General features: G+C 47.2%; 7 protein-coding genes across 8 annotated transcripts in view; 2 read left to right on the top strand and 5 right to left on the bottom strand.

Annotated features, from left to right (window-relative positions):
* Window positions 1-785, bottom strand: part of CNBC6350 (hypothetical protein) — a gene marked incomplete at both ends in the record, with an annotated part of 1,157 nt that extends 372 nt beyond the window's left edge. Inside the window, 5 exons of one of the 2 annotated variants that reach the window (XM_771152.1) lie at window positions 1-35; window positions 85-179; window positions 240-320; window positions 376-393; window positions 768-785. The exon at window positions 1-35 is cut by the window's left edge and continues 184 nt beyond it. In XM_771152.1, the coding sequence (XP_776245.1) occupies window positions 1-35; window positions 85-179; window positions 240-320; window positions 376-393; window positions 768-785 (247 nt within the window). Of the gene's footprint in view, window positions 36-84; window positions 180-239; window positions 321-375; window positions 418-767 lie in introns of those variants that run through there. The other variant, XM_771151.1, reaches the window with a different exon arrangement.
* A 1,114-nt stretch (window positions 786-1,899) lies between these two features.
* On the bottom strand, window positions 1,900-8,107 carry CNBC6360 (hypothetical protein; the record flags this gene model as incomplete). Its single annotated transcript, XM_771153.1, has 23 exons — window positions 1,900-2,148; window positions 2,208-2,465; window positions 2,516-2,854; window positions 2,901-2,951; window positions 3,005-3,161; window positions 3,216-3,217; window positions 3,300-3,449; window positions 3,504-3,566; window positions 3,619-3,711; window positions 3,772-4,144; window positions 4,198-4,463; window positions 4,514-4,608; window positions 4,658-4,982; window positions 5,034-5,273; window positions 5,324-5,395; window positions 5,448-5,497; window positions 5,548-5,648; window positions 5,705-5,951; window positions 6,007-6,090; window positions 6,143-6,875; window positions 6,926-7,363; window positions 7,424-7,952; window positions 8,022-8,107. 23 exons carry the CDS (start codon window positions 8,105-8,107, stop codon window positions 1,900-1,902), a joined length of 5,001 nt encoding a protein of 1,666 aa, XP_776246.1.
* Window positions 8,108-8,921: 814 nt separating this feature from the next.
* CNBC6370 (hypothetical protein) lies at window positions 8,922-10,407 on the bottom strand (the record flags this gene model as incomplete). Its single annotated transcript, XM_771154.1, has 2 exons — window positions 8,922-10,299; window positions 10,355-10,407. 2 exons carry the CDS (start codon window positions 10,405-10,407, stop codon window positions 8,922-8,924), a joined length of 1,431 nt encoding a protein of 476 aa, XP_776247.1.
* Window positions 10,408-12,391: 1,984 nt separating this feature from the next.
* CNBC6380 (hypothetical protein) lies at window positions 12,392-15,545 on the top strand (the record flags this gene model as incomplete). The annotated part of the gene is made up of 12 exons (XM_771155.1): window positions 12,392-12,515; window positions 12,565-12,636; window positions 12,689-12,775; window positions 12,836-12,944; window positions 12,993-13,063; window positions 13,114-13,463; window positions 13,502-13,612; window positions 13,662-13,729; window positions 13,776-14,101; window positions 14,152-14,805; window positions 14,859-15,295; window positions 15,348-15,545. The coding sequence occupies 12 exons, from the start codon at window positions 12,392-12,394 to the stop codon at window positions 15,543-15,545; spliced, it is 2,607 nt and encodes an 868-aa protein (XP_776248.1).
* Window positions 15,546-16,139: 594 nt separating this feature from the next.
* Window positions 16,140-18,536, bottom strand: CNBC6390 (hypothetical protein; the record flags this gene model as incomplete). The annotated part of the gene is made up of 3 exons (XM_771156.1): window positions 16,140-16,994; window positions 17,043-17,930; window positions 17,988-18,536. The coding sequence occupies 3 exons, from the start codon at window positions 18,534-18,536 to the stop codon at window positions 16,140-16,142; spliced, it is 2,292 nt and encodes a 763-aa protein (XP_776249.1).
* A 3,170-nt stretch (window positions 18,537-21,706) lies between these two features.
* CNBC6400 (hypothetical protein) lies at window positions 21,707-22,500 on the top strand (the record flags this gene model as incomplete). The annotated part of the gene is made up of 2 exons (XM_771157.1): window positions 21,707-21,815; window positions 21,977-22,500. 2 exons carry the CDS (start codon window positions 21,707-21,709, stop codon window positions 22,498-22,500), a joined length of 633 nt encoding a protein of 210 aa, XP_776250.1.
* A 583-nt stretch (window positions 22,501-23,083) lies between these two features.
* On the bottom strand, window positions 23,084-25,548 carry CNBC6410 (hypothetical protein; the record flags this gene model as incomplete). The annotated part of the gene is made up of 13 exons (XM_771158.1): window positions 23,084-23,108; window positions 23,163-23,352; window positions 23,411-23,507; window positions 23,555-23,590; window positions 23,643-23,871; window positions 23,925-23,992; window positions 24,043-24,119; window positions 24,175-24,497; window positions 24,772-24,907; window positions 24,957-25,019; window positions 25,070-25,127; window positions 25,180-25,241; window positions 25,296-25,548. 13 exons carry the CDS (start codon window positions 25,546-25,548, stop codon window positions 23,084-23,086), a joined length of 1,617 nt encoding a protein of 538 aa, XP_776251.1.
* Window positions 25,549-26,139: the final 591 nt, after the last annotated feature.

Consider the following 26,139-nt stretch of genomic DNA (forward strand, 5'->3'; position numbering starts at 1 on the left):
CGCCGGGACCGGATGGAGGAGAGGCGTGAGGGACACTGTGAACAGCATAAGTACGAGACCCTGTATTCTGAAAAGCCGACTTGCGCTTCGGGGGTGGGGTGTGCAGTCCCAGGAGGGGAGGCAGTTGGCACACCTGCCTTGGACATCATGTAATCACCAGAGTCAAAGTATTTTCGCTCCTATAGTACACAGTCGGTCAGTCTGTACGTTCCGGCCCATGCATTTTTCATGATACTTGCCTTCTGCATTTTGGTGAGAAGGTTTTTTCCGGGTACCTTGCCATACAACTTGAACGCCTTCTGGTCTTGCTCGTTCATTTGCTTCGAACTTCACGTCAGCAGAAGCATGAGATTGTATAGATAGTAAGCGACATACCGAGATATCGACCTTATTCTGTATCACCGGGAACACAACCATGTCAGCTACGTATACTGGCAGGATCTTATATCGTACGGCAAATATGGGCAAATGCTATCAAATGGTCCAACAGTGATAAAAACAACTACAGCCATGGCAAGGTTGCTTCACTGCTAGCGATCCAGGCAAGCGAAAGGAACAAAGGATAATGGTATTTCATTACCCCTTCCTTTCCATACCGACACATCTTGGGAAAAAGGGTTCGTCTATTTGAACCATTTGGACAGTCCCTTGAAAAGCCCTCATCCACCTGCCAGTGACGAGATTCCTTTGCGTGGGACCTCAAAGGACAATAGCAGCGCAATGCTCCAATTATGAAACCGACGGAAAAGCGGAGGAAGTGGACTTGCCATTTTGTGTGGGTTCATTTTGACGGATCTATATACTGAGGCGTGCAGTGACGAAATGGATACCCAAGAATGAATGCAACCAGACGTCACGTTCTTGGTGCGGAGGTGTGATACGGCGGTCGTATCAGGTGCCGGACCTTTATGCCTGTGGTAATGGGTAAAGTGTGGTGGCGTCGAATGGTATATGAAGTAAGAGGAAGCGTAAGAATTTGGCTTGGAAGTTATCGGTTGTATTGTGACTTTGGGTACAGAATTGCGTTGATGGGCTGATGGTGACGGTGGAGCGCGGTCACGGTGAGTTGGCGAGTGTGGCAGGCGCAGTGGGGATGGGTTTCTGCAGTGGCAGGGGATTGAGAGAACGTGGTATGAAATAAAAGTGGGTGCTTTGCGGGAAATAAGCTGAGTATTGGCGTGGTGTCCTGCTGACCTGGCTGGATGCTGCTGGTATCAAATAAATGTTGGTTTCTGGTGGCATAATATAGAAGAGGGAGTCGTCGGTCGTGCCCACCATATCACCACCCTTCACCCGTAAGCCGTAATCCACAGTCGGTGGTATCCTACCCACCATCTCTAAGGAAAAATTCAGGTACGCTCTTCGGGCCTGGAACCTTGTTATCATCGTTTCCTTTCTGATTTCTAATCAATCCTATCATTTTCTAATTGCGACCTTCTTGTCCTCATTTACAAAAGTCATCCCAGGTTTAATACCCCCGGTTACAGTGCTGGAGCGCGAATATAAACGTCATTTACCAACCGCTAATCAGCGTTAGCTCTGCTGCTGTTGCGTTGGAAATGTGAAATTCGCCTTTGTGACTCATGATAAAGCCAAAAACGTGCTTGATTTTAATAACTGTTATTTATTGCTCGATGAAAATGCCTCGGATACTGTACCATTGCGGACTTATAATTAGTCTGCCTGTTCTCACTTCCATTATTAATTCACGCTAAAAGGACTTGGCGATCGCACATCACCAAGAGGAGGAGCGATAATCGATATTTGTTCATCACAAATGACTTCGCCGACCCATGGACATTGAATGATTGGTAGACAATTGCCAGTACCTACTAGATTCAGAAGGAATAGCGGAATGCATTACTATATATCTAATTTATACACTCAGAAAGAAGTCTGTCAACGCTCGTCGCTACTCTTCCCCTCCATCGCCTGACACAACTTTCCAAAGTAGCTATCGCTATTCTTTTTCAATGTTTCGGGCGCATCAAATTCCAACACTTTTCCCGCTCCTAAGACGAGGACTCGGTCATAGTCCATGATGGTTGAAAGCCGGTGGGCGACTGTAAGGACAGTGCACGAGGAAGGCAGGTCGCGAATAGACTTTTGAATTAGTGTGTCCGTGTCAAAGTCAACAGACGCTGTCGCCTGTTATGAGTATATTGTAGTCAGTTACGATCAATCATCCTTAACCCCAACAGACGTACCTCATCAAGTATGAGGACCTTGCTATTTCTCACCAGAGCTCTCGCCAACGCCACAAGCTGCCTCTGGCCTTGACTCAAGTTACCACCACCAGCGGAAATATGGGTGTCGAGGGTTAATCGCTGAGGTGTAGCCGCGCCAATACCACCAGGCTGGCGGGTAGCACCAAGGCCAGACTGTTGAAGAGCATCGTTGAGCTCGTAATCGTCATGTTCGCCAAAGGGATCAAGATTGAAACGGAGGCTGCCTGAAAGCAGGATCTGCCGAAACTGCATGAGCCAAACAAAATAAGACGCTAAAAGATACCCACAGGATCTTGAGGGATGATGGTCACATTTGACCTCAACGCATGCAAGTTGATCTTTCCCGTATCGACTCCATCGATCAAAACCTTTCCAGTTGTGGGCAACATCCTCAACAAAGCTAAGGCAAGGGTCGACTTGCCACTACCAGTCCTTCCCACGATGCCAACCTTCTCGCCGCTTTTGATCGTAAGATTAAGGTTGTCAAGGACGAGCGGCCCATCATTAGAGTATTTGGCAGAAAGATGATCAAGAACAATCTCTCCGGATGTAGGCCAAGCTGCGGGAGGTTGCTTGGACTCTTCAAAAGCGGGTTCTTGAGGGATGACTAAATAGTCTTGAATACGCTATATGAGGATAAGCGACAAGCCATTGAGGAAACATTTTACTTACTTCGACAGAGTTTCCTTGAACTTCCATCTCGTTGACCATCCTGACCCACCACTGTGACGTATATCAGCTATATGTCCACTTTTTGAGACTAGGATGGAACTCACGAGAATCATGGATGAGAATGAAATGGCTTGAGAAAGAGCGAAGCCAGAGGTAGACGCGTCGAGCCTAGGGCCATATACCAAGAAGGCAGCGAGCGAAGCTGCGAACAAGCCGCCAAGCATGTCAAGTCGAATGGTTACCCAACGATTAAGATTGTAGCTTTACAATTTTAGATCAGCCTCGTGAAGGTTTGGAACCCAGAATTCAACGTACAACTAGATGAGAGAAAGAACAAATCGCGCAGAAACACGAGAGCATAAGCAGGTGAGCCAATTGGAAGCAGATTACGGCACTTACAGCAGTTGCTGCTCTAGTATACTTGTCAGCTCTCCTCTGGGCTTCCTTTCTGACCTTCTGCTGGGCCCCGTAAGCTCTGATGGACACGATACCATTGAAGGCGGCAGAGAAATGCGAGAACAAGGGGCTCTTGGCATTAGACATCTCTCGCTGTGATACTCTCGTTAGCTTGGAGTTGTTAAGGTCGAAAAGCTTTGGATTCACCTTCACGCTGAGTTGGCCATGAATGTACATCTCACCCAAAATACCGCCCAGACAACCAATGAACTGCAAAAATGTAATCAGCTTCTATGCACTCACCAACCTAAGTGACACTCACGACCGCAGGAAGAGAGAACAATGGGACAAGCGAAATGACAACAATAATCTTCAGTGCCAATCCAACGGTCACATCGGCAACGTTTGCAAAAGTCTATGAGAATCGATTTCAATTAATTTTCTTGGTGCTAATATCAACTAGCGAATGACTTACTTCGGTGAAAGAGCCGTCAACGGACTTCATATCCTTAGTGAAACGACTGATAATCCTTCCAACCGGAGTCGAATCCAAAAACCTCATATAGGCGCCAAATATTGTGTTCACCAAACGCTTGTGAACCTCTCGCGACGCCTTCACGGCACCCATATAGAAAATAATGGCTGAAGCTGCAAGCTGCACGAGACCGATGAGAACGAAGACAAAATACAAGCCTAGATAAAACGTCACAGAGACCTTTCTTGGATCCTCTGCTTGATCGTAAGCTCGGGCCCAACGACCCAGCCAGTATGTTTCAAAGGACGACATGGCCTGGCCGCCGACAAGAAGACCAAAGTAGAGGAACCAGAAGATGGGACCACCGAATGTTCTGTACTTCAGTCAACATTTGCGCAGTCTCACATTGAGATTCATTTCACCCACCTGAAGAATGCGAACAATGCTTTCCTGGAAATTCTTCCTTCGCTTTTTTCTTCAGCCTGAATAAGTTTAGTGGTAGGCTTCTCTTCAACCTTCTTCTCCCCTTGCTTGGCCTCTTTGAGCTCCTGTTCCTCGGCCTCTTCGGCTTCTTGAAGTTCGCTTGCGTCGAGGGTACCCTCCTTGATAGAGCCCTGGCTGCGAACACTGCCATCTTCATTGAGCGTGATGATGAAATCGGCCACCGGAGCGGCAAGATGAATGTGATGAGTCTGTTTCATATGTCAGTGATCAACATTGCAGTGAATGATCCCAAACATACGATAAGCAAAATAGTCCTGTCCTTGACGAGGTCACCACTCAAAAGATTGTCGATGATCCATCTGGACGTAAGGGTGTCTAATGCAGAGAAAATGTCTGCCGTAAAGGATGAGCATCATATCTTCGATTGATAAAAAAGATTTACCATCAAGTAAGACGACCGCAGTCTTGGAATATATCGCCCTAGCCAAAGTGAGCCTCGCTTTTTGACCACCACTGAGGGTAATGCCTTTCTCGCCAACTTCCGTTAAGTCGCCATCATCGAACAGCTTCAAATCAGGCTCAAGACCACAAGCGCTGATAACTTTCCAGTACCTGGATTCCTCAAAAGGTTCGCCGAAAAGAATGTTGTCCCGAACAGAGTCGGAGGTACACCAACTTTCCTGAGCAGCGTACGACACTCCATCCTCACGTGGAAGGTGGTAAAAGGCGCCCTGCTTCTGTTCGAAATGAAGTTCTCCGATCAAAGCCTAATAGCACCAGATCAGCGACTTGATTCGCATATCAGCGGTTGAGATTACCTTCAAGAATGAACTCTTGCCACTACCTGTAGGCCCAGTGATCAAATTAATCTTGCCCTTCTTGAAAGTCGTGTCTTCAATGCTCAACCTGAAAGGAATTTCGGTGGAGGTATAGAGCTCACTACCCCAAGTGAACGTGGCGTTGTGAATTCGGATAAGTCCTTCCTGCTCCGCTTCTAATTGCTCCGGAGGCTTGATGGTTGCCAGCTTGCCCTCAGAATATTCATCAATCATCTCACTCTACAAACTTGGTTAGCGAGAAGAGACGTAAAAGCATTGCAAATGTTCACCTCGTGTAGGAACTTGTCCAACCGTCGAACAGACACCCAAGCAGTGACGACAGAGTTGATGAGATAGAAACACTGATGTAAAAAGCATCAGTAACCTGGCTTACTAGGTCGAGCAACGACTTACCATTCCCAATTGACCCTTTACTAGTTCGAACACCGTCATACTGGTAAACACTTCGAAAGACGTTATTAACGCTGGCCAAATTGATGATTTTGACACAAACCTTTTGCAGCTGTCAACTGCTGCTTCTGGATAGTGGTGTAAACAGCAAAAGTAACGGTCATAGTAAGAACAGGCAACACAGTGTTCAAAAGTGTGGTGAAACTGTCGATATTGTAAGCGGCATTGACATATATCCCACCGGCTGGAGCATAACTCACAGGTTCATCAATCGCCTTTGCCATATTAAGGTCAATTCTTCCTCCCTCTTGGCAGCCACACGCTCCTTGATTCTGTCTTCCCAACCGAACATCTTGATGATTCTCAGAGCGTTGATAGACTCAGTAATCGTATCGATACGGGAATCAGTCGCGAGCATTCGCTTCTGCTGGAATTGGGCATTGAGTTTAGTGAGTAGACCGGGCAGAGGAAGAGTGATGAACATCGTCAACATCCCAATGAGAGAACCTATAACCATACGTCATCAGTGTGGGCTTTTCTCGCACTATTGAAGGTCACTTACTCCAGCTAAGGATGCGATAGAGCAGGACGACACAAAGAACAAACTGAACAGGGGTGTAAACGAAGATTAAGGCAAGGTCACGTCCTAAATGATTCCTTAGCATGTTGCCTTCATATTGGTCTGATACCATACACACCTTCAATGACTGACTCGATGTCCGCAGCCATAAGCACATTGATCTTTCCCGCCAACCCTTGACCCTTGCTCTTCCTCGCCTCTTCATCGGCAGCAGCTTTCCTATCGACAGCGGCGTCCTTATTAGAACCGTTGGCACTACCAACTTCTGTAGCATCGGTCGACTGAGGAGCCGATTTTCGCTTGCCATTACCTTGTGCAGTACTTTCCTCCTCCGTCTCGTTATCGAACCTATCGTGGAACTCTCCTGGAGCTCCAGGAGCATGATCAATAACTTCTTCCACATCTTCCACCGTGATCAACGGGGCTGAGCCTTCGCCATTCGTCATGCTATCCACTTCTTTCTCCCGATCGTCATCCACCTGGTCTTTCATTCTCAGTCGAAGGGCATGATCGAAGAGTAACTGGGTAAGAAGAGCCTCGCTCCGAACGAGGGACCTAGTGGTAGTGAAGATGTAGAATTGCATTGTAAGAGAGCCGAAGGTGGGCCCGAGGAAGAGGAAAATGATCCAAACGATTGGACGAAGACTATGGCCTTTGCCGTCCTTTTCCAAATAGTCAAGCAACTGGTTGATACCAACAGAGCCAGAAAGTTCAAAGATCGCGGACAAGGCTGACATGAGAGAAACCATCACGATCTCCTTCTTAAACACTGACGCCAAACTGAGAACTAAGTTTCGAGGCTTGAGACCTTTTTCCTTTCGTCGGACAGGATCAAGCTTATCCATATGTTGCTACAGAAGACAAAGTCAGTGAAGCCGGTGATTATGAAAATTCATCACACCTTGTACAGATATTCCGCCCGGTCATAATCGGCCAAAGGGTGTAAATCTTCATAAGGAAGGGCTGGTGTTTTCCAAGCTTTCCAGACCAATCCTGTCATGTATTCGAAGAACATGTAGAACAGCAAGGGGGAAGTCTGCTCAGGATGAATCTCTCCCGGGGGCGAAGGATTCTCGGGATCAACAGGGACATAAGTTCTCGGTCGCACAAGAGGGATGAGCACTGCCGACACTGTGAGAATAGCAACACGAGCCCAAGTGACAGGAGTGTTGATGTCCGCAGGGTCGAGGTTGAAGGTGAAAAGTGGCCAAATGTCACGATAGGCGTACACAGCAAAAGCAAGCAAGAGAAGAGAGTCAAGGTGGGTAATGATATGTCTTCGAAGACGGGTTGCCGGGCGTAGCGTCAGCAGAAGTAAAGAGAAGATGAGAGTATAGAGCTGTGAATAGTCAGTACGAAGCTCTCTTAATAATCGTTGAATTAGCCTATAGACACTCACGTAGAATCCGGAAACGCCAAACTCTCCCCATTCCAAGCTAGAGTAATCATCCACAGTAGACTTGGAGTGCTTGCCCTTCTTCTTCTTGTTTTTTTTCCTGCCCCATTGCTTGGCCATATCTTCGACAGTTCCGTCTTCATACACAGTCTGATGTTCCTCTGGTGATTCGGCCAAGATTGTGGCATATATACTGAGACCCAAAAGAGCACACAGACATAAGGTTCGCAAAATCTCCAGGCCGAACAGCACAGAACCAAACTCTTTCATAGATCTAACATGCGCTTTGAAGTCGGCAAGAAGACCGCCGGACGGCATAGAGGGGGGAATGGGAGTCACTTCCACAGCTTCTGTTTCAACATCTAGTTCTTCGTCATTGATGAGCAAAGGTTGATAAGATTGTCTGTAGAGTTTTGTGCGAATAAAGGTGTACGCTTTAGGGACCGCCCAAGAGAGAAGGAGTACAAGTGCTGAGATTGACACAAAGAGAGGGAGAAAGAATAAACTATGCCGCAAGATTAATGGTGGTGGGCTGTGACATATTGATCGTCAGTGTTATTCATGGCTGAAATAGGACTAGAAGGTAACCAAACCGGCTTACGGATTTTTGTTCTTGTTCTTTGCAACCTCTACGAGAGACTCCGAGACAGATGAGAAGACGGACTGTGCAAGATCTTGCACAACCATTCTGTATTTTGCTGACTGTCTTGAGTGGTCGGTCGTGAGTGAGTTGTGGAAATTAAGAAATATTAAGAAATGATGAGGAGGAAGGACTAAGGTTGGCGCCTGCTAGAAGTTGACCAGCTTCATCATCGTGCATGCAAAAGATCACCCAGGCACGTCATTGGGAAAGCCACAAAAGTTGTACTACGTGGTGTGGCAATTATACGATAATAATAGCAGGAATTGATGATTGTATATATTTTAGCCTTGTAATTTTCTGTAATAATAATTGAGGCCATTATTATAACTCAAGCTTACGACGCGACGGTAGCTGCCGGCAAACGGAGCATTTTCTCTATCTTCTTCTACTTGCACAGACAGGCGTATTATTAAATTACTTGATAATTGTTGGGACCGACGTGACTAGAGTGTGTAGAAGGTGCCAATAATATTATACTGTTCCGAGGTCATTAACATCACTCCTGTTACTGTCAGTACTGTGAGACAGCTGTTTCATTCTTTGGCCTGCTGTCTTCGCGCCGCCGCCGATGTCACGACGCATGGTTGTTGAAAACATGGTCCACTTGCAATGGCGATGAGTATTACTTCCCCCTGCAAACGTAACTGGACCATGCGGTATCGAAAACGTAAAAAGATGCTATCGTTTTCATGCATTGAGACGAGTATGTAATGTTTGATGCTATTGTGAATGATGTATGTACGTGAGGCAATGATGCCCCTTTTGTGAACTATGCAAATGTGTGAATACTGATGATGGAACATGTGTTCTTTTGAAATATACAATGTTACTCCTTTATTTTGCTATCTCATCCGCTCTTTATCCAGCGGCAACGCCGAAAACCTGGCCGAACTGATTTGTCGCCCTCCGTAACTCCTCCCTCTTCCTCTCATCCTCATCTCTCGCATACTTCTCCTTGTCACCACTGCTTTGCCCCTTCATAGAAAGCGGAACGACATGGTCGGCAACTGAAGCTGGTCGAGACCAGCTTGGTAGGATTTGGGGGCCTTCGTGAGAAACAGGAGACCTCTGTCCGTCGTGTTCCCTGTCTCGAGACATGTCAAGGTCCCTGATTCTTTCTCTTGGTCGTGACCTGGATCGCTCTCCACTCCTCCGTCTGGAATCCCGCCTAGTCCTCGACCGGGACGGGGCAGCTTCCCTTTCTGGAGGATGGTTCAAAATCGCAGGAGGACAGTCTTCGGCATCTCCATGGTGCTCTTGCCTTTCTCTACTCCTTCCGCGTCGAGGGGAATCGATATTGGAGACTTCCAATACGTTCGTTCGACGCTCGGGTTCATGGGAAGACTGGCGTCGGATGGGAAGAATGGTAGAAACCACTGGGACAGGCGCTAATGTGCGCTTTCCAACTTTGGGTGAAGGGGGAATAGGATCAGATCGGGAACGCGAAAGGACATTATTCGGGGCGACAGGGGAACATTGCTCAGTGTGGAAAGGACCTGAATGGTTGAGAGTGGCAGTAATAGTCTGAGGCGTCCCCTTGGGGGAAAGAGTGAAAGGTGGAATGGCAGAGTCGGAGACAATACGTAGTGATCTGCTGATGGGTTCTTCTCGAGCCACTACAGAAGGTCCCAGACTAAGACGGGAAAACCCAGAGTCAACAACATCCGCGCGATCCTTACTCCTGGCCCGTGTCCTATGGTTGGCTGGCAAGCCACACGCGCAACGAGGAATGAGGGCATTGGGAGAAGTGACACTGTTGACTGCTCCAGGCCTTCGACCGAACCGCAACGTATCTATTGATGCACCATGAGGGTAAACCGTTGATCCCTGAGAACCCGGTGTGCCAATGGCACCAAAAATGGGTGAAGCTCTGGGTAGAAGGGGGGGGATTTTCATAGGTACAGCAGAAGGTGGTGCACCGAACTGCGTAACCGGGTAGGCTGGTGGAGGAAGGTTGAAAAGACCCTTTTGGGGGGAATCAAGATCTGAAGGATTTGTTTGCGGTGAGTGCAGAGGGGAAGAATTCACAGAGGATGAGCCGGAAGAAGTCCCATTGCTAGTTGCCCGAGGTTGTCCTGAGTTCCGTGGGGAAAGAGAGATGGTGTTCATGGGACGAACGTGCGGGCTAAGGGCAGGTGGAAGCTGGGAGGTTATGTGTACTGATTCCTGGTCAGGGTTAACCTGGGGAGAGAAAGAGCCCTGGTCCTTTTGCCGACACATTGAGGAACAATAGAGTCTGGGAAGGTTGACGTCAGTACTACTATAGAGTTCATTCGCACAGAAACGCTTACCCCTTGGATGGCCCTTGGCAGATGAAGCACCTCTCGAAATCTTCCTCGAACATGGTTTGAAGTGGTTTGGATAACGTGCGAAGCAGGCCACACTTGTTACAAAACTGTTGATTGTTCATGGTTGTCAGCAACATGCCGTCGAACGTGCGTTTAAAAGTTTGAGGTGGCGGTGACAAATTTTTAAACGAAGATGTAAAGCAAACTAAAGGCTTTTTTTGATATGACGGAAATGAAAACTCACCAAGTATCACTTGTCGTCTTCCTGCTATATATTCCTGACAATATAGGCAGAGCTGAACTCCAAAGTTTTCCAATTTCTACTCCGATGACCAGCTGAGATCGAATGTTGAGACGAGATCGTTGAGAATGCTAGAATACTGAAAATGCACTCCTTTTATATCCTCCCAATTCTACGCTCCGATGGGATGACACTAGTCAGAGCTTTGATCGCTGGGCTGAAGTCCGTATTCGTCCACAAACTGGCTTTGAAGGAGATGAGATATGGACTTGAAAGGAGGTTGAGTGTATGACAAAGCAGAATCGGCCTGCGGCGAGGGGGGAAGCACTTTGATGACTGATGGGATATAGAAAGAAGAATTTCGAAAAGATGATGATTCAATCGATGGAAGACAATGGAGGAAAGATTTTTGGCAGTAATGAGTCGGTTGGGTTTGATAGCGACGTCGGCCGAAAGCGACTATCAGATAAAAAAATGAGTCGGTCGTTGCTGCTATAGATCTTGCTACTATAGATCGATATCGCGTCGATGAATGATCAGCGACTATTTCTTTGAAGACTTGAAAAGTCGAAGGCTATTGAAAATGTTTGACTGTATAAGAGATGGAAGAAGGAAGATAGAAAGAAAGAAGATGAGGACCTGGTGGTCGTTGACAAGGCAAAGGGAATTTTTTAAAGATCTAAAATAGAGAGCATTCGTGAGGACCCGTGCTCAACGAGCCCTTATTTTTTTACTGTAACTGGCCCCATGACTATAGCATGATGCGTGCAAAACTCTGGTCTCTTAAAACTGGGGACAACCGGAACAAGTCGCCAGTTGTCATGCACGATCCACCTTGAACGCTCTTTTTTTGTCCTGCAGAAAAAGGAGAGGTTAAAACGTGTGTCTAATAAGCGCGATATCGGCATCTTCCGTTACTGCGCTAGACTATTGGCACGTTTTCTTTGCCCGACTCAATCCGGTTGAAAAGGGAAGGAAGAAGCCGGGTGCAAACCGCGGAGTAGGTACAAAAGCAAACTGTACTCACTAGCTCCCCAGAGTTCCGCTTTGTTCAGAAGGTAGAATGTAGTGAATAGCAAAGTTAGGCGTGTTCAGATGAAGGCGAAGATGCAGAAGAAAAATATCATGTATCATATATTAAGTCACCATTACCTTGATGACAAGAAGTGTCGAGTCGCTCGCAATACGGAAAAATAATTGTTCAGAACTCGATGATCACAGCACACGCCATTGTCTTTTTGGTTTGACGTCGTTATATTGCGTTTAACGATATTATTAATTATTAGTTAGGTATTTGGCAGTTTTATTTATTTAGGGTTGGCTGCGTGGTCCAGAATTCGGACGCTCTTCCGGTTCAAGCCTTCCGTCATCCATCATCCACCTCATCAGTCTTCTTGGCTTTCTTGAAGGTTCAGCGGGCAGTGGGGGTGGGGGGAATTCCGCACTATCTGGTCCGACATCTGAGAAACCTTAATTGCGTCATCATAATGCTGATCTCCGCCCGCCGCTAACTGTTCTACTAAATAATTCTTTTGTGGCGGATCTCTGCGTTGCGTATCCTAGCATACGCCACACCGAGAGCCTGTTCGGTAATTGGCGGGATTTTCTTCTTCATCTGAAATCTGTCGAGTTGAAATGGTGCCACATCACTTTGCTCAGCACGTGGCATATAACGCCTCAGTTTTCCGAAGCGCGTCGTGCTCATTTCGACGCGTCGGTCTGTGGAAGGAACCGCGAGGAGATTGTCGCTCGACAGCAATCTCCGTTATTATTGCCATTCGAGATACCCCACGGACCTAATGACTTCCAGAAATCCAACTGTCAACATGTCTAGCTCCAAGCCCATCAAACCTATGGTCATTAATTCCAACGTGCGAAACACCAGCCACTCAACCGTTTTAGGCGCAAAGCGGAAAGTAGATGGTGAGTTGACGCGTCGAAACGAAAGTGTAATATGGCTGATGCTTCTCAGACGTGTTAAATAGTAGCTCGGAAGGAGAAGGAAAAGAAAATGGGGCTACACAAAAGAAAAAGGCATTAGATGGTGAGCAAATGCGCATACAACCCAACTGCATTGACTTACATTTCTTTGTCAGCTACACTAGGGCAGCCGTTGTTTGAGTTGAGGAATCGCAAACTGCTCTTCAAACAGGCTCTTCCATCTCGAAATCTTCCCAGAAGGAGTGAGTGTATTTTCACGTTCATAAGTAAAAATCAACATATTCATCTGCTATTATCTGCAGGAATTCTTAATTTTCAAGGATACGTTCTAGACGAAGTGGAAGGTGGAAGAACTATAAATGAAATCCCTGAGGAACATTGGGCTCTCATTGCAATGGCTGGTAACGAGATGTAGGGGCTTTCATTGCGGATGAAGAGGACTAGCTAATAAAAAAGTAGGTCTTCAGCTAATGAGGGTTCGTTTGTCAAGCAACTGAAAGCTGCTTTGGGCCTCGAGCCTGCCGAACAAAGTGCGCAATTTATTTATCATTGTTACCTTCATTTACTAATTTTTGCGTAGAATCTCTTCCCAATGAAGTACTTACAGTTATCAGCCGGAAATTGTTCACACTCAGCCATTATGGCTTTTTTCCTTCTCAATTCCCTAACAGTGTAAAAATTCCTTCATCTCTTCAAATCCGATGTTGGGAAGTAAACGAGCCTGAAAAATGGTTCCCATCCGAAGAACTTGAGGCATTACGTGCAAGGAGGACGGAGCGAGAAAGTCTGACCGAGGAATGCTTTAAGCTCTTACAAGGAATGACAGACGCTCAAAAGATTGAATTGGTTGGTGGAAGCAAGGACCAAAAAGACACACCATCAAAATCCGCAAGTACCGCCGAAAAGAGTGCTCTACCCAAGGAGATCCAAGTACGTGCTAATGGATTCTGCTTGACACTGACATCTAGAAGGACTCTCCTCAATCAATCTTTCGCGTCGATGAAAGCGAAGGGCCAGATGAAGACGCAGCATCTCATGGGGGATCTTCACCTATCAAGCCTGGGAGAACCCCTGAAGAGGTAGGCCGTCTCATTTTTATTTTCCCTTAGCTAACTAATCGACAATCAGATTGAAGCAGACCGTTTAAAAAAGAAGCAGAGAGATGAGAAAAAAGCTATCTGGGCCGAGAAAAAGGCGTACGTAATTAATCACTGATCAACATAGTCATCTAACAAGACACAGCGCAAAGGAGCGGGAAGTCAAGAAGAAGGAAGAGGCCATGGCCAAGCAGGCCAAAGCTATGAGCATGTTTTTCAAGCCAAAGCCGACTTGTATCGCGAAAAAAACTACTGCACTTCCTAGCGTCAGCAGTAGCAATCAAGCCCTCAGTGACTACCAAAAAACTTTCCGGCCTCTGCCGCCAAAGAAATACGTCAAGACCGCGAAAGTAAACGAATGGATCAGGATCGAGAATGGCATAAATCACGCTGCAGGTGATATCTCGGGGGGGAAAGTTGAGCAATGGATCAACGAGGGGTCTCCGGATGTTGAGGGCTGGTCGTCCCAAGGTAGGGTATTTTGCACGTAAGTTGAACAATTTGCTAAAACTTGGCTACAGACTTCATCAAGGATCATTTAAAGAAACATGGTCACCAGATGCGACATCCCAGAAGAAACCTCCCTCGGGGGTTCAAAGTTGCACCCATTGATGGAAGCGTTGGAGAGTTATGGGCTGCGTTGCAAGTCGCTGAAGAGCCTCGAGAAGTTCTTGACCAATTACGGGATCGACGACGATTTCCTTGGAAAACTTTGGCATTCGATCAGCAACCAAGGCCGCCCTATTCTGGTACCTTTACCAAAAAATCTCTTGTTGTCGGACCCAGAACGCCCTTCGCCCAAGACCCGATTTTCGACTATTCTTATGATTCGGGCGATGAATGGCAAGATGATGATGAAGGTGAGGATGTTGACAATTTCGGTGGTGAAAAGAACTTGGAGGAGGAAGAGGAAGATGAAGACGAAGAAGACGAGGGCGAGTTCGATGATTGGCTTGATGACTCAGAAGACGTTGAAGCTACGCAACCGGATTCGATGGATGTGGATGATGCTCCGGAGCCGGAGAAACTGTCCAGGAACGTTAAAAAACTCAAAGAGCAACCGATCAAAAGGATTGTTAAACTTGTGCCCAACTGGAAGGGGCCTATTTGGGAGAATAGGATTGGAGAGAAGGGGACGGAAGGGCTAGAGTCATACCGTATCCAGCTTTTGAATGGTGAGTGGGCAAGCAACCTTCGGTTTTCACTTTCAATACTTACAAATTTACAGATACTCCGGTATCCCTCAATCCGTTCACCTTCGAGTCTACAGATACTCCTCAACAATACAAGGCTAACTATAGCACCACCGTTATTGGCCACAATCTCAATGTTCGCTGTCTCTTGTCAGTGGAAACTATTGTTCAAAAAGAACAACCGGGTCCCATAACCAAACTTTCTCCTGTTACCGCTGCTGCTATGTCAAGCCCCGTGCCTCGTTCTGAACTTCCACGCCGTGTTCGAAGCGCCTTTCCTTCATCGCATATCCCTGAACTTTACAGACTCATAGAGGGAGACAATCGGTATCTGAAGGATATGATTACTTTTTTGCGTGAAAAGTTTGACGGTGTGGCCACCAAAGTTTCCATTGAGAATGAACTGAAGGAGTCTGCTGTTCGAGAAGGACGATCGAAAGACAGTGTTTGGAGAGTGTACCGCGAAGCTTGGGTAAATCTGCCCTCTCCATGTCCTGTTTGTCGCCTACGCTGACAGTGTTCAGATTGCCGCTGGATTGGAACCTGCCGTTTCTGCTCCATCCCGTCCACCCACAGCCCCATCCACTACAGCAGCCCTGTCACTCAACCCCAAATCCACGGTCAATCAACCCACTAACCTTCCATCACCTTTAGACCAATCTCTACAAACTTCGCCTGTGCAAGATGGAAGTGCTGCCGAACCGACCGTTGTCGATTCATAATAGAGAGGGCTTTCAACATTGATCTGCGAGTGCGGCTCCTTACAAGCTGTAGTAACATTAATATATTGCGAGCGGGCTCGACTGTTTATATTTAATTGCTCTGGGTACGAATAGTTGTACGTTATTAGTTGTGACATGCATGGATCCTTCTTAGTGAAGCTGTGATCTTCAAATCCCAGTTGCTGGTCGACCGACTGTGCAAATTATAGAGCGGTCGTAGCTAAATGAAGCAGTCATCTCGCACAGATACCACGCTATCTATCTATTTGGGCTCTGTCCGTTATGTGTCCGGAGTTCTAAACTAGATAGGTTATCGATATAGATACAGTAGTACACAATGCGTATATTCACAGGGCAATATAATGGTAAAATAACAGGCATCAAGCAGCCGTATTGGCCAACCGTTGATGTGAAAGGGAATGAAAAGGTCGTAAAAACAATGCGAAATGCTATGCGTTGGGATGATACAATGCGAAAGCTGGCAGGATGAAAATCTCTGGTGAAAAATCCCGAGATGCAAACTGAGCGCTTGAAAGACGTGCGTATTATCATGAAAGTCGTTGTTCGTGAAAGACGTGACGTTGTGCAAGAGCATTACGGTCGTGGAGCAGGAATGGTGGTAGTACCAGCATAAGAAGCGACACGGCTGAACCCTACTCTCCCCAGCACTCGTGTCTTCGCTGAGCCAAAAATCGGCGGTTGACCGAGACTCAAGACCGCACGTGGGCAAGGGCTAGCGTCGGTATCCATCTCCGCACTGCTATCCCCCGGATGCGGTGAGGAGCTGTTATCCTGGTCGTCCTCTTCTTTGATTGTATTGTTACCACTGGTACTCCCCCCCTGAGCGCCGATCCGACGAGCAGCAGCAGCCGAAGCCGCAGCAAAAGCGAGAGGAGGACATGGGAGTAGGGCGCGAGAGGAAGGTTGCTGTTGCTCGCCATAAGTGAACGACCGAGTGCGGCTGAACTTGCGAAAGTCGTGCAAATCTGAGTCTCGACGTTCAAAGTGCTTGGGATCGTCCATGGGCGTGTAGCCCTTGGGATCACAACGTTCCGGTCGAGTCTGGTAAAACCCACAATAACCGCCCTCGAGGATGTAAACTTCGGGATAGTATATCTTAGGATAAATGGCATTGTTGAGCAGACGGTCTCGAGACCTGAGATGTTTGGCGAAAGTAGGGGCTCGTTTGGCGCTAAATTCACAATGGAATATAAGGACTACTGGTTGGCCATCTTCAAGTTGCCCACTTCGACTGGGTCTCGGCAGACATTCGCCGTCGGCGTGAATTCCATCAGCCTCAGAAAGAAGCAATTTGTCAAGGGCGTCCATGGACTTCACATTGATTGCGCCAGCAATGTGACCACCATCGTACTCATAATCGAACCGACAATCGAGGACATGGTAGCGCTTGATCTTATGTGAGTACTTGCCGCTGAGCAGCTCGTCAAGCTGGTAAACTGTTAGCGACTGGGACAAAAGCCATGAAATAAAACTTACGGTATCGGGTGTAATCCTCACCAAACCATCCTCTTTTACCTTGTGACAGGGCAAGATTTTTCCATCTATTTCATTATCTCCGAACCCAGGTAGCCCTCCAGGCCCATAAGGGCTCGTTTTCTTTCCTTTATGAAGTGGACTGACGACACCTTCACCCGACGCGGCAATAGAAGCTCGGACGGACTTGAATCCGGGCGACCCATCAATTCTGGGGCCCATGCGTGCACCGTATCTCCGTGCATATTCAGCGTGAGCACCAACACAAGGGGAGTTTTCAAATTCGCTATCGTCGTCGTCCATCTCGTTTGCAGTGTTTTGGTCACATACAGAGTAAGCTCGTCGCATAGGTGCATTGGCTGCACGAGGAAATGTACCAGATTGGCCGAGGGTCTGCTTAGGTGGCCCGTATAGGATGGGGAAGGCAGAGTTGGTTGAAGCAGTTCTACTGGCATCGCAGGATGGAGCCGCAAGCGGACCAAGAGTAGGTCTTTTATAGGAAGGTCCACGCCGAGAAGCCACTGTATTCGCCCTTCCCCCTCCAAAGAGCAGTGCACTAGATGAAGCAGTCTTGTCTAAAGGAGGGCGTGAGACACCGAGCCCTAAAGATGTGCGTTTGGCTGAAGGGGAACCAGACGAAGGGGACGCTGGAGGGCCACTGACAAGGCTACGTCGCTTAGCGGGTGGCGCTTGAGATGATGGAGCAGGTGAGTCACAAAAGAATGACCCGAGGTCAGGAGAACTTGAACATGATGCAGGTCCGCCTAGCGCAGGTGATGCCATGAGCGATCCTGGTCGAGAGTTTGACCTGATTTGGGGTGAGTCAACCTGCATGGCGCTGTCATCCCGACTCAAGGAAGAGAGAGGAGACCCTGAAATAGCGGGGTCACTCTGTAAATGATAACATTAGCTAATAGATTCTTGCATCAAGCTGTGGATATCACCTACCTCCGTCCTGGGGACACCAAATAGAGACGAATTCTTGGAGCATTCACCCAATTCCTCGTTAGATGACGTCCATTGCATAGGTACAGACGCATTGGCTTTTAACATCCTGGCTTCGGGCACTGCTGGAGGGAGCATCTTGCCCTTGTTGTTCCTTATATTGGAGTCTGGCTGGTGCAGAACATTGTTAGTGATGTCCATCCCAAAGGAGCGCCCTCGGCTCAACTGTCCGGAACCAAGCGTCGTCTCAGTGGTACTTTTCGACTGTAACGGTGGTTTTACTTGAGTCGGAGCAGCCTCAGGTTGCTTACACTTCAGTGAGAAAGAAGGAGGAGCGGCAGAGAGCATACTGGACGACCCAGCAGATTTGGCACCCACAGCCATGGAAGGAGTAGGGGAAAAGTAGGGTGAGTCGCTAAGCGACAAGGACGAGTTGAAGGATTGATCGACATCGATGGGGAGATCGGTCTCCGTTTTGGTGGGTGAAGGAGGTTCGGAAAATCGAGGAGATGGAAAGGCGTCCACGAGCGGTGAAGAGCCGAAGAGCGCCATGGTGACGAGGCGGGAATAGGAGCGTTGTAGCGGAGACAGATAATGCTGAAAATTGTCCTACAAGAGACGGGCATTGTCAGCGAACTATGCCGGCGATGATAACATCATATAATCCGGCATACATCTCTGATCAGGAGGCACAGAGAGAGACCAATGAGACGGAGGGGGGCACGCACCGAGATCAGATTTTAGACACTATAGTGTTATATACGAACCGCCGACTGGAGCTATATGCAGCTTGGAGGCATGTATACAGAATAAAATGGGAAGGGATGAGTTTTGGTGCAGGGCTAGTTTTGCAGCATACGGGAAGAATTGGTAAAGCAAAGGTTGTTGGTCGAAAGGGAGTGTGGTAATGTCCGGCACACTAGGTATTAGGTGCGGTGCCGCTTTTTGCGAGCCTAGCGCGATTTCCTCGACCGTCAATTCCGTCTGAGCGCGTCTTCTGGTGCCGTCGCGCAGATGCGACCAAGGATTTGGACGGGTGGATGGATGGATGAATGAACGGAGGACGAGATCAAGAAGGCGAAACAAATTTAAGAGGTAGATACAGTGGTGGGATTCGAAGCAATGGAGGAGGTCGGAGTATGCGGAGAATCTGCAGATAGAGCTCACCGCCCGTTGCGATCCGGCGCTCACGTAGTAGAGTATGGACTGTGGGTGTCGTTGGTTGGTCACTTTGCAAAAGGTTGCTGGGCAGACTTGGTTGTGATCGCCCTTGGCTATGCCAGCTACGAAGCGGGTCGTGACAGTAGGCAAGGGGAAGAATGAACAGAATTGGGTGGCTTGAAGGATACAGAAGAGAGAGTTGGGTGTAAGTATGAGGGCTTGTGCGGTATGGGAAGAGGTAATGTCGGAGGCGGCTGTTGGCTGCCGGTGGGTGTTGATATGCTGCAATAGATAGGTCCCTCAATCAACTTGAGAAAATCATCGCGACTGTCTTTCCCTTTCCCCTGCAGGGTAGAGTCGCGTAGTGTGCATCCTCAAAGGGTGCCACTTCCACCGCGTTACGCGTCAGACGTCAACCTTTTCATCTAAATTTCCCCAAGCCTCTCTGGCACACCAGAGCTAGTCTGGTGAGGTCATGCCATGCATCATCTGGCGTGCTAAAATATGAAGCTCCACACTGCCATGCATATACGGGCATCCTTGACCCGATACCAAGAGAAAGCCGAACAATCCATAGTAGACATATAATATATAGTCCTTAAAAACGCGGGACGACGAAAGCCGCAAACAACGCAACGCAACGTAATAATCAACAAGTACTCAAAAATCATAGTAGAAGTATCTGTTTCCCTGGCGACCGCGCCTGACGGGCAACGAGCGATGAGTGATCACTTCCTCGCCTGTCCTCCCCTACTGACGGGACACGCACGGGTCATAAGGGTTTGGGTTGGTCAATCATTGCCTTGGCCATTGAAAATTGGTGGTATGGCAATTGACATGACTCTTGAATGACTTATTCGTCAAATAATTTCAATAAGGCGCATGGTACTGCTGTTACGGTTGCTGTCCCAGAACCCGGCCCCCTCCTTTTCAACTGCATCTTGTGCAATTCTGCGGCTCTTTTTTCTTGCGTACGGTCTTTTGTGATCTATTTTTTTTTCTAGTCTTCAGAGTTCAGGCGGAATCAACCTCAAAACTCATAAGTTGTAGGCGTTGAGTAGGAGGTACAGTAGGCCTGATCCTTCAGGGCCTTTGCTGACCCTCACCTTTCCCGCCGCCGACACATACGGAAGAAGATGCATATGGCAGCAGCTATCTACGTAGGACATGCACTTTTTCCACGTATCGATCGTCCAGTGTTTCCGCCTTCCAACCACCTCTTTCTCTCTGTAGATCTTTGATTTCCTGTTCCTGATCTATGCGTCTGGGGCCGATAACCTGCATTGTGCGTTTTGCCGTTCTCCTATCCTTCAGGGGTCCGAAGGATGAAGTTAAGAGTAAAAATTTGCGATCGGATGTCACTGTCCGGTGTGGTGGTGTGTCCATTGATTGGTATCACGACCGTCTGTTCAAACAGTTCACAGCTCATAATGTCCAGCTTCACACATCACAGCTCTTCTTCTGTGTCGGTTATCGGCTTAACTGCAGCAAATAGACGTCGAGAGAACCTACGGAATTCAGGCACATCCAAGCCGCGAGCCACGCTAGAAGAACAATAATATAATCTATCAATTGGATCGTCATAGTCATCTCTCATTGTCTGCATGCTCTGCATTCTCGTTTGAACAACAAGCGAACATGCAATAATAAGCAACGTAATACATAATTTATGTAGCAGCATGAAGGGAAAAAAACAGTCGAAAATCAACGGGAAGCGCAGACTTTGTTGCCCTGTATCATCGGTGTTGATGATGTCCGACGAGGGTATTGTTAATGTTTGTCGTCACTTTCTGTAGCTTTGTTGTCCGTCGGATATTAACTGGATATCGGAAATGTACAGATTGATTCTTTTTTATTACGAGATATTTGAGGGATGAGCTCGTTTTAGCTGGGGACGTAGAAGTCACGAGCGCATTACTTGTTTACCTGTTATCCTTGCACGAATGAATTGCTAATTATTTTTAATGTTCCGCCGGGAGATAGTCGATCGACCTTTCTTTATTATTATGGATATATGATTCGTTGGGCCTTCCATCCGGCCAAGCAGCACACGTCGCGCGGCTCCTCGGGACATAACTGGATGATGGCACCTGTGACACAACAACATGATGGTGATTGATCAATATAGCATTATTGAGATCTCGCTGGCCAGCGTGGTCCCCTGTCCAAAAAATAATATCTCTTCTCAGTCGTCGACTCCGCTCTTCTTCGTTCTTCCGCCTGTGCCCTAACAAATGACTTATATCGCCGCATATGCAAAAATCAAAGCCCTTGGTTTGCGTGACGACGATGATGCTCTATCTTGATATTATTATATGATGATGATACCTTCTTTTGTTCCCAAACGACACAATGGCGCCTTTGCATGCTATTATGCAACTTTGCAACACGTAAGGAGGCGCACAACAACAACAATTCAATGTATACGCGAGGTAGTGCGTTTGAGCAGAATCTACCCCCCATCCCCTATCATTTATTACCCATATTATTGCACGCCATAACCCTTGGGATACATGAAAACACGTACGTCTCGTTTCCGCGACAGTCTCTCATCCTACGGCATGATCGACCTTTCTCTGACCATCCTCGACAATGCCGGCGCCAACCCGGACTACACTGATGACGGACGAAAGACCAACCTCCACCAACACGGGGAAAAGAATCTTGAGTGTCAGATCGCTAGACATACTATCAGGAAGTACTACGTAGGTTTTGGGTGTGGATGACGGCGTGTTTGGCGGGCACACTCGAGTGAACAACAGTAAGTAGTCGGAAGGACTTAAAAAATGATCATCCTTATATAAAAAGAGTTTCAAACTAATAAGATGAAGGCTATCGAACTCTCCGTATCCACGACGAGCACGACGACAAGTCTCACTCTCATTCGTACTCTGTCTGGTGTACCGACGAGCGAGAACATTACGACCTCGAGAAAGACCCAAAGCAGATCAACAACCTCCTTTCTCCTCTTAACGAACTCGGCGCTTTCTCTCCTTTCAACTCTACTATTCTCAACGGCGAACCTGCCCTCTCCCACCACCTCCAAAATCTTTTTAACCGACTTGAAGCACTTCTGCTCGTTCTCAAAAGATGTACTATTGGCGAAGCATGCCACAACCCTTACCGCGAACTCGCTCCATCATCTCAAGCTACCGGCGGAGAAATCTTCAAGTTCTCTCAGATTCTTGAAAGCCGATTCGATGCCTTTTTAAGGACTTGCCCAAGGTTCAGTTTGATAAGTGTGCTTTGGGTTTCCAAGAAGAATTGGAGAAACCTGATTGGAAGAATGAGTGGGAGTATGGTTCGGATGCGCGTGATGCGTCTAGGTGAGGGAATTGTTTTCCAGGGTTTTTGAGGTAGTCGAAGATGGAATCGAACTATAATTAAAGTTGTTTAAAAAAGCCCCGAGTACGAGTAGGGCTGTTGCGAAAGCAAGGTGATGAAGAACCATTGGGTCAATTATTGAAGAACAGCGTTCGGATCCCTAGCGAATTCTTATCAACTCCGTCTGTATTCGTTTAATTATTATCCCACATCTTTTTTACTCCTTGTTATTACCGCCCAGGCTCCGTTTCCCAGTTTCGATACATGCCGCATCTCTTTTCGATCGGGGATCTGCAACGCTCGAGATTGATCAATGTGAAGATCAGCAACGAATCATCGGCCCGTTCCATTATTAAAAACTCTTTTAGCACCTTCTCGGCACTGAAATTCCGCTGATAGTCTTGATAGCCTCTGCATTAAAATAGCGCTATCAACAGATTACAGAAGGCAAAAGGGGGTTCGTATCTATATTCTAGTTGCTACACTCTATAATCAGTCGATTCGCCAAAAAAGACGATAGACAACACTCTGCCGTAAGTAAAGGGAAAAGGGGAACTAACAAGGCCGGGAATAAGAATACAGACAAAGAGTGCTGGCGGTGAATGGGAAAAGACCTAGTGCAAAAAACGAAAGTTGAGTCTAGTCGAGAATAAATCAGCACGGAACGTCATTTGATGATCCCGTTCGACCCACCTCTTGTTACCGAGGTCCTTGGTAGTGGCGAGATACTCCTCCTTTTGGGAGATGGTCCAAGAGTCCCAGATCTTGGCACGCTGCTTGTTGCGCCAGATGTACCAGGCCTTGGCAGACCAACACATGACAATCGAGACGACACTGAGAGCAATGAGGACTCGATTACCCTTGTGATAGTAGGGTGCGTCGGCTGAGCAGGGATAGACTGGTTAACCAGTGACCTTAATGATATAGAGAGCAAAACATACAAGGCTGATAGATGTTGGAGGCAATAAGTGATGCGGCTTGGACGAACATGTTGTACACAGAACTGGCAACAGTACGTGTTCGGACGGACCCGGCGTTCTATGGTATCATCAGGATTGCCTTAAAAGCGCTACAATTTCACTTACCATACTGTTCATAGAGACCAAAATAGGGTGGCAGTACTGCATACACACTGTCAGTATGATAGATCCTGTAAGCACAACATTCACTTACAGGGTAAGCCATAAGCAGACTGGTAACCACCCACTTTGCCCATCGGTTAACATCATCAGGGAGAGCAATAATTACGATCAGGAAAATCAGATGCCAGATGGGTTGGACAGTTGTGACGATAAGGCGCTCGTTAAGTCTCTTGGATAAGAAGGAAACACCAAGGTTCATAAAGATAAACATGACGTTACTAGGGATAGTGAGCAAGTTGGTCTGGAAGGTGGAGAAGTCCCTGAAACGGATATGAGTTATAGCAATATTGTGCCACGAATGCAAGAGGCTTACAAATTCCTGAGTGTAAGAGTAAAGTATGCCTGGACGGTAGAAGGGACAATGAAAGCAATCAAACCGATCTAGGGGAAGGCATGAGCTCACGTATAGATCAACTTCGGGATCTACCCACAACGTAGAGAGGCCACATGTCAAAATCAGCAATAGAGCGCCAAAGGTCTATAGGCGACAAGCCTTCACGGTTATGCACTATACCAACGTTAGATCCTCAGACATCGCATCGCAAGCATAGTGTCAGGCATACTAGAAGACTTGGTGGGGTCGTCTCGGAGGACTTTGTTGACAATGATGGTCTCCTCTCGCTCAGTGAACCATCCATTGGGTCTCCACCACTTTTTGGTCTCAGTAGGAGAGGCGGGCAAGTACCACCAAGCCCAGAAGCCGATGAGGAAGGTAAGAGCGCCTTCGATAGCGAAGAGCCACCTCCACCCAGCAAGTCCGTGAACGCCTCGCATCTGAAGAATGCCAGCAGCCAAGAGAGAACCGATAATGGTAGTAGTGGTCAGTGAAACCCAGAACCAAGAAAGCCGTATGGTAAGTTCAGCGGCAGCTGTGGCAACATAATTACTACACATCATTACAAAATATAGTCAACGGGGAGTACGTACTGTAATAGTAGCTGTTGGTAGCAGATCGAGATTTCATTCGTAAGCATTGAACAATTTCGAATTTGATTGCGCGCGGAAATCTAACTTACGATAAATAGAGAACCTATCGAGGGTGGCAGAAATAAGTCAGCGAGGAGCAGAACGGGAATTCAGCGTTGTATACTGACTGTATCGGCAATGAATCCACTACGACAAAGTCAGCATAGTTCCAGCATCGTGAAAGATATACCTACCCTTCGAGCAAACCAAGGAGAGCTCGGGTAGCGTAGAACGAAGACTTTCCCTTAATAGCCACCTGGCAAATAGCGACAATTGACCAAGCCATCATTTGGATGGGGATCCAGACATCGCTACCGAGCTTTTTTGATACTACATGAGATATCAGCTCTCAGATACGAAGTCCCAATAAGTGACTTACTCATTTGAGATGGAAGTTCGGCGACCAAGAAGCAACAATAAAAGATGGTCATCCCAGTATTATCTGGTACATGTCAGCATGTTGTTATAGTGGCAATGAACACTGTCACTTACATCCTGCGGTAGTGAGGCCAATGTCGGCGAGCATTCCATCCGAAAGGGCATTGGTAATCTAAACTTCACATGAGCAACAGTTACCTTTATTGGTGGTCTTGAGTTCTCACATTTCCCCGATCCAGTTGAAGAGCTGCGAAACAAAGACAAGCAAAAGCAGCCACACGAATGTCTATGCAAACATATAGGCATGTGTTCATGTGGTAGTGGATAAACTGTTACTCACCCAGTGTCCTCCTTAATCTGGTCTCCTCCTGCGTTGTCCACTTGGCTTCTGGATCCCATCGATGCTTAGATTCGTAGGAGTCTGGAGGCTCATACCATTTGGCATCGAGGGTCTCGACAGAATCGTTGATGTCTGAATAAGAAAGTTCACCCTTGTCCTCAATGTCATCTTTGATAAGAGAATCTGGTTGGTCGACAGGTCGAGGATTAGTGACAGCGTGAGTGTCTACTACAACAGGTACTGCGGCGGACATGAAAGTGATTTGGAATTCGTTGGATTCGTCGAGGATGCCGAAGCTCGAAGGGTAAGTCTAGCGCTTTTGTACAATCTGCTCTCTAGAATCGCTCCAATGCCAAGACCCATAAAAAGATATTTTCCAAGCACGCTTGATGGCACGATTTGTATTCGATGAAGGTGCTAAGTCACTAAGGACTAATATCGATGGTTAATCAAGTGACAAAGTATGAAATGGCATCTTCTCGTTGCGAACTTAGAACCTGCAAGTCACGTCAAGGCATAAAATTGAGTGCTAGGGCATAACTTGGCGTATCCCATCGCGAACTTGCGTTTCACATGTAGCTGATCGTTGCAGATGATGATAATCATAAGCATTGTAGTTTCTATGATAGGCAGCGAGAATATAACGACCTAGGCACTATCGCGAGCAATGGTGTGATTCGCACCCGCCATATACCGGACCGGCTATCACACTTCCTATAGTATAGTCTCTGACAGATCTCTTCCTTATGTATGGCTGCTGAGATCAGTATTAAACTAAATTGAATTGCATAGTACGTACCTGAATAAATTCCGAATAATCGCTTCCATATCCTCATCTAGATGA

This window comes from Cryptococcus neoformans, chromosome 3 (assembly GCF_000149385.1).
Source record: "Cryptococcus neoformans var. neoformans B-3501A chromosome 3, whole genome shotgun sequence".
In the NCBI taxonomy this organism is placed as follows: domain Eukaryota; kingdom Fungi; phylum Basidiomycota; class Tremellomycetes; order Tremellales; family Cryptococcaceae; genus Cryptococcus; species Cryptococcus deneoformans.